This window comes from Lepisma saccharinum, chromosome 5, assembly GCF_977018435.1.
Source record: "Lepisma saccharinum chromosome 5, izLepSacc3.1, whole genome shotgun sequence".
Lineage (NCBI taxonomy): Eukaryota > Metazoa > Arthropoda > Insecta > Zygentoma > Lepismatidae > Lepisma > Lepisma saccharinum.
The window spans coordinates 67,762,656-67,768,805 of NC_139233.1; the positions used below are offsets into that span (position 1 = coordinate 67,762,656).

Here is a 6,150-nt window from a genome sequence, read left to right on the forward strand (position 1 = left end):
TACATCCAATTTTCTTGACAAACTATTTATCAATTTGTTGCCCTTTAATGGCTTCTGCAGTTCACTAGAAGGGTAATGAATTTAATTCATCATAAAGCAAAATCAGGGTGGCTACTCTTGAACCATGATAAAATTCAAGTATAATTTCCAGTTTTCAAGGTGAAATTTCCAAAAATTCAAGGATACAAGCAGATGTTTTCTCCATTTCAACCTTACATATTACTGCCTCTCACCACCCACACACAAATATATTAACAATATAAAGAGTCTATATGATTCCAACATATCCAAAAATTCTAATTCAGTTAAACTGTATATATATATAAAATATTTAAGGTGCTGAGTTTACATTTACCATTTCACATGAACAGACTCGAAATACATCTACAAACACAAGTCACAGATTTTACGGGATATACTATTCTAAGAAAAATTCTTAATTGTCAAACTCAAATTTACTTAATCAACTTCAAGTCGTCTGTCAGACCATTCTGAAAAGGACACTAACAATGTAAAATAATTGAGAGAATTGTTTGTATATTTTGATTTTTTCTTCCCGATAAAAATGAATGCTAAACTGTGAAAAACTTGCCTCAGGGCACTCATAAATACATGTGTAAATTCAATAGGATTTGGATTAATAAAGATGAAATTTTTCACATCTACGGAGAAAAAATCACGCATAATTCCCAGAATTCAAGGAATTCCCAGTGAGTAGCCACACTGAAAATGCATGGAACAACACCCTAAAATTTCAAAGCACTTTCCTTGTGGATACTTACTTGTACTTTTCCAGCATGCAGACAGCACGAGGATGTGTTGAGCAATATAATTGGTGTGCATGTTTCACTCGAGAAGCAGATTGAAGGAACAGTCTTCCCACTCGTTGTTCAGAAGAGGTTCGCTGGTGGTAGTCTTCAAGGGCTGCTAAAAGCTGCTGGTGCAGTTCAACCACCTCTTCGATGTTGCCCACTAATTGTCTGTATTCATCTACAGTCAAACTGGAAATGAAGTAAGCTGATTAGGTGAAATCAATAAAGGAGATTGCTGGAGTGAATAAAACAGCAAAATTTTAGTACTAAAAACTGACCACATTTCGAGTTAAAAGTAGGCCATAAAATGACACTTCTGTGTTAAAATGGAGAAAAAATTCCCAAATTTAATTTAAAATCTACACTTACGCTAAACTCCTGGATAATTCCCTTGAAATGCAGTGACAGAAAGAAGAACCCTGTTTTCTTAGTATGAAAATAAAATACTTTATTTCTGGAGCTAAGGTGATACCAATGTATACCTTTTACTGCATGGCCACCCAAAGTATGGCTTGCAGGCCATATCCAGCTCACAATATATAAACACATGATTGGGCAGGAGCATTTAAACCTGTGAACTCACCCTGATGGTGTTTCTGTTTGTTGGTATGTTTTCCAACAGAGAAGACAAATGACAGTGCCATCCATTAATCTCTATCACATGTTTGCGTTAAACATGTTTGTGTTTGTGTTGTTAAGTTGAAAAGCAATAACTTACACTTCTGATTTTTCCAGTGGATGGAGAAAATTTTTCATGAGACCTTGAAGTTCGGCCACATGAGCTTTTTCGGAATCGATCAAATCTTTCAGTACGAGGTTCCTGTATACTTTCTGCTGAGCAACTGCTTCTGGAGGCAACTTCACTGGAGAAGTTTTTCCAACTGGACTGGAAGCTGGTTCTGTAACAACAGGGATTTCAATAAATTTTAATATTAATATTTGTGCAGAATAAACTTATAAAATATGCACACACCAGTGGCATATTCTGAAAATTAAACCTGGTTTACGGTTAAAATACAAACAGAAGTCTGGCAACTTCAAATTTTCTGGCAATCTCTCTATATATGAAAAAAGTTGGTTTAACAAACTAACTCGATACTCGCCAATATTTTTCCACGTGTTTCATGGGGTCTGCAAAAATGTCAACCAACACTTTCGTCCTGTCTAATTATGTTGGATATTATGCAAAATTCAAAATTTTCATTCATTTTTTCACCATTCTTGTGTGAAAAAATGGACTTTGTAATAAAGTGGCAGCTATTTTAATATTCCAATGTAAATCTTGAATATTTAAAAGCAAAACTGGTAAATTGATGCATATCATTGCAGTGGAATATTTACACATTAATGAATATTTTGAACAATTTTTAATTTCTGAAATTTTGAAGCACTGTATCAGTAGGAATCAGTAAGAGTAGAGTACTGGCATGGGTTCAGCTCTAATACCCATGCCAGAACTCAAACCTTGAACAGCCAATGGCAGTTAGCCACCTGGGTGGCAAGAATCAAGAGAAAAGTGTATCTTATGTATGTAAACATATAAACCTGCCTGGCGGAAGAATATGCAAACATGCTGAATGACAAAATAAGAATAAGTACTCTCTCATCTAAAAATAAACACATACCTAATTTTATTTGTATTTTTGTTATTTAATGTCCTAAAGAATACAAAGCCAGGACTTGATACTTGGAACCTTGAGTGGCAAGATTGAAATCGACCACATAATGACCTGTCACAATTACACAATATTGATACAAATCATTCTCCTTACCTTGTCCCTTGCTCTCCTTCACATAATTTGATGGAAACCAGCCAGTTTTTTCATCGAGAGTCCCTTCCCACCAGCCACCTTCCTCCACCTGTGTCACAGTGATAATGTCACCTTTCTTGAAGCAGAGCTGTAAGGCAGAACAGGCAAATGTCAGTGTACGCAAAGGATGCTTCATCTGTAACTGATAATTGTTATCTTCTTGTGAAGGATGCTTAGCTTGGTACACAGTAAACCCTCAACATCATGTCTGCAATACTTGGTTAATAAGATCATATTTTAGGGCACGAGAAACAGTTTTCACGTCCAGCCAGACTCGAAGATCCTAAACAGCTGCCCCCCACCGAATTTTCACCGCAGCGAGCTGGAGAAAGAGAGGTATGTGCAGTGAATGATTGTAGGATGGGGAGAAAACTTAGCATTACGCTTCTGAGAGTATTATTTTACTAGTTATTTTGGGAATATCAAACTTCCGATGGCGTAGAAAAACACATGAACGGAAAGAGGACAGGTTGACATTTTGTTTGTGTTGGCGAAAAGTCAAAACGTCCATTTGATTAGGCATAACTTGAAGCTTTTTCCCCCTCCATAAGGAATGTACAAGATTCTGAAAATACCTATTCATCATATTTTTCAAACATCATGCCTAGCTTAATACACTCTGTAAAGAAAAAATAGCGACACTTGCTTGGATATGGTTTTCACAAGATTCATTGACCAACACCTCCAGTTCTTTTCTATTTTCATTAATTTTTTACGTTTTAATGCGAGAGGCTCCCTTTCGTGCTACTCTGTTGCATGGAGGCCGATGAGTGCTTCTTGCAATGTGAACTTCCCACCTGCACAATGCACTTCAAAAGCAACAGAGTAGCACCAGAGGAAGCCTCTTGCATTGAAACATAAAAAAAATAAATGAAAATAGAAAAGAACTGGGGGTGTTGGATAAATGTCATCTTTTTCGCAAAACCACGTCCCGTTTCTTCTGCGATGATAGGAGGGAATGAGAGAGGTATCACATGACGAGAGGTTTTCCATTGAACGAACACGACCGATGATGATGCCTCCTGCTTCTCACTCCCTCCTATCCGCTCCCTTGCAACGCTTCAGCACCCCTGCTGAGAACGCTCCTTCACAAATACGACTGGTGGACAAATCCTGCTTTCTTATTGTTTTAATTCACTTCATAATCTTGTGAAAACCATATCCGAGCAAGTGTTGATATTTTATCTTTACAGAGTGTAATCAACTTGAGAAGCCAATTCCATCTGCAACATGGCGAGAAAATTCTTCTATTTTTAGTGGCTTTACCCATCCCGATGATATTGAAATAAATGCATACCTGGTACACTTCTCCAAAAGTTGCTTGACCACCCTGAAAGTTTTCTAAGTCCAAAAATCATTAATTTGGCAACATAGCTCTTGAGAACGAGCAGAGAGTAGCCAACTTTACTGCAGGTCCCTCTATTCATGATGAAAGTTGTGCGAATTACTCACAATTATAATAAAAATATATTAATAACTTACGTTTTGCAAGTATCTATGTTGCTTCTACGACGTTTCGGGACGCAACTGCTCCCTTCTTCAGGCTGTTCACTTTTAGGTTATACACAATTCATAACCGTGTCGACCTCTTATTAGGTATAGGATATGAGATTGGTTAAGTGTGTGTGGTTAAAACCATTAAAAACCTAACACCCGTAACAGGTGCACGTCATATTACCACGCTGTTTTCCTGATTAAAAACTGCTCCTTGAAACGTTAAAACTTTAAAACTAAATAGCCACGGCCCGCGTGTTCTGCAATTGCAATACTTCAAGGTTTCCTCATAGAGTGTGAGGTCGGGTGCCTCCCCTCTATTTCTCCTCCAGTCTTTCCCCCCACACCTCCTCCTTTCCAGTTCACGTGAAGTCAAGTTAGAATTCCTCTTCCATTTGAGCTTGGCGTGCTACTTCCAGGGTTACGTTGAAACCTGTTTTTACGTATTCCTTCCCATCCCACTTCTTGAACATCTTCCCCCAACCTGTGTATGGGGTTTAACTATTTTTGGGTAAACGGGAAGATGTACATTCAAAAAGAAGGGCTAGCAATGGGGAACCCAGTCTCAGGAATCGTCTCCAGTATATTTATGCATTTTATCGAAAAGACAGCACTTAGCCTCATAAACAGGGAAATTAAGTTTTAAGGCAGATACGTAGACGATATCCTTGTTATTGGTGAGGAGGAGGAAGTAGAGAAACTATTCGTAACCTTAGGCGAGCAAGAGGAAAGAATAAAATTTACTAAAGAGGAGATGAATGACCGTAAGATTAGTTTCTTAGACCTGGCAATTCGTTTAGAGGGATAAAGTTCCTTTCCTTTTGTCAACAGTTCGGGATTGAACACATCATAATACCACCGTACCACAGTCCTAGCAACGGGCTTGCAGAGAGGTACGTACGCACGGTGAAGACTGGCATGTTGAAGGTGTTGCATGAACATCCACATCTGACTTCTTTACAGTTCGATGCAAAGTTGTAACATCATCACGTGTACCTGTGGCGGACATGCTCAGCAGGTTACCTTGTCCCACAGAAGACCCAGTAGATGAGGAAGCTACATTGTGTTACAGCATGACAGGCACCAAAGCGCCAATTTCTCTACAGATGATCGCTGATCACACCAACACTGATCCAGTGATAACCGAAGTTGCAATATTTGTAAAAAGGGGTTGGCCGAAAAGGTTTAATCAACGGATAAAGGATTCCAATATTTACCCTTACTACGAAAGGCGAAACCTTCTCTCGCTAGAGGCAGGATGTCTGTGGTAGATGGGGAGGTTAGTCATCCCACAGTCGCTTCGCTTGAAGGTTGTGGAACTCTTCCATTCGAACCACCCTGGGGAAAGGACGATGATGGAGACCTTACGATCACAAGCATGGTGGCCCAAGATGACAAGGGATATACAACATTGTATCCAGGAGGAGCTTCTGTCCTCTCGGCATCTCTATTATGATCACCACGTATACAGTTCCACCATGTTCTTGGAATGAAGGTGAGGACTGAGGCTGCAGGAAGACTACGTTCCTCTCCCAACCGGGAATTCCTCAAAAACAGCAGGTACTCTGCTAACTTTGCATCGAACTGTAAAGAAGTCAGATGTGGATGTTCATGCAACACCTTCAACATGCCAGCCTTCACCGTGCGTACGTACCTCTCTGCAAGCCCGTTGCTAGAACTGTGGTACGGCGGTATTGTGATGTGTTCGATTCCGAACTGCTGGCAAAAGGAACGGAACTTTAGGCTGATAAATGCCGGGCCATTATCCGAAACTATTGTTTGTGGAATTCAGAGAGTCGAGCATGACTGAAGAATCCAGCGTATGGTCTCCGGTGTATCTAAGGAAGATACTGGCCAGACATCTACCCAGCGACTATAAGCATCCACAAGTAATAGGAACTTTCTCCCAGCCAAGAAGAAATGGTCTACGTGGAGTCTTTGTCCTACAAATCTAGCTTCCGGCCACCTATTATCTGGACCTTTCTTGATCCTGGAACGTGTGGATTGGCATGTTTCACAAGTCTGGATACAAT

General features: G+C 39.6%; 1 protein-coding gene across 4 annotated transcripts in view; it reads right to left on the reverse strand.

The window, feature by feature from the left end:
* Positions 1-6,150, reverse strand: part of RtGEF (Rho-type guanine nucleotide exchange factor) — a 52,398-nt gene that overhangs the window by 39,380 nt on the left and 6,868 nt on the right. For all 4 annotated transcript variants that reach the window (XM_083122613.1, XM_083122612.1, XM_083122615.1 and 1 more), the window contains exons 3-5: positions 2,585-2,711; positions 1,531-1,711; positions 783-1,001 (exon numbers count right to left, since the gene is read on the reverse strand). In XM_083122613.1, coding sequence (XP_082978739.1) covers positions 783-1,001; positions 1,531-1,711; positions 2,585-2,711 — 527 coding nt within the window. The remainder of the gene's footprint in view (positions 1-782; positions 1,002-1,530; positions 1,712-2,584; positions 2,712-6,150) is intronic.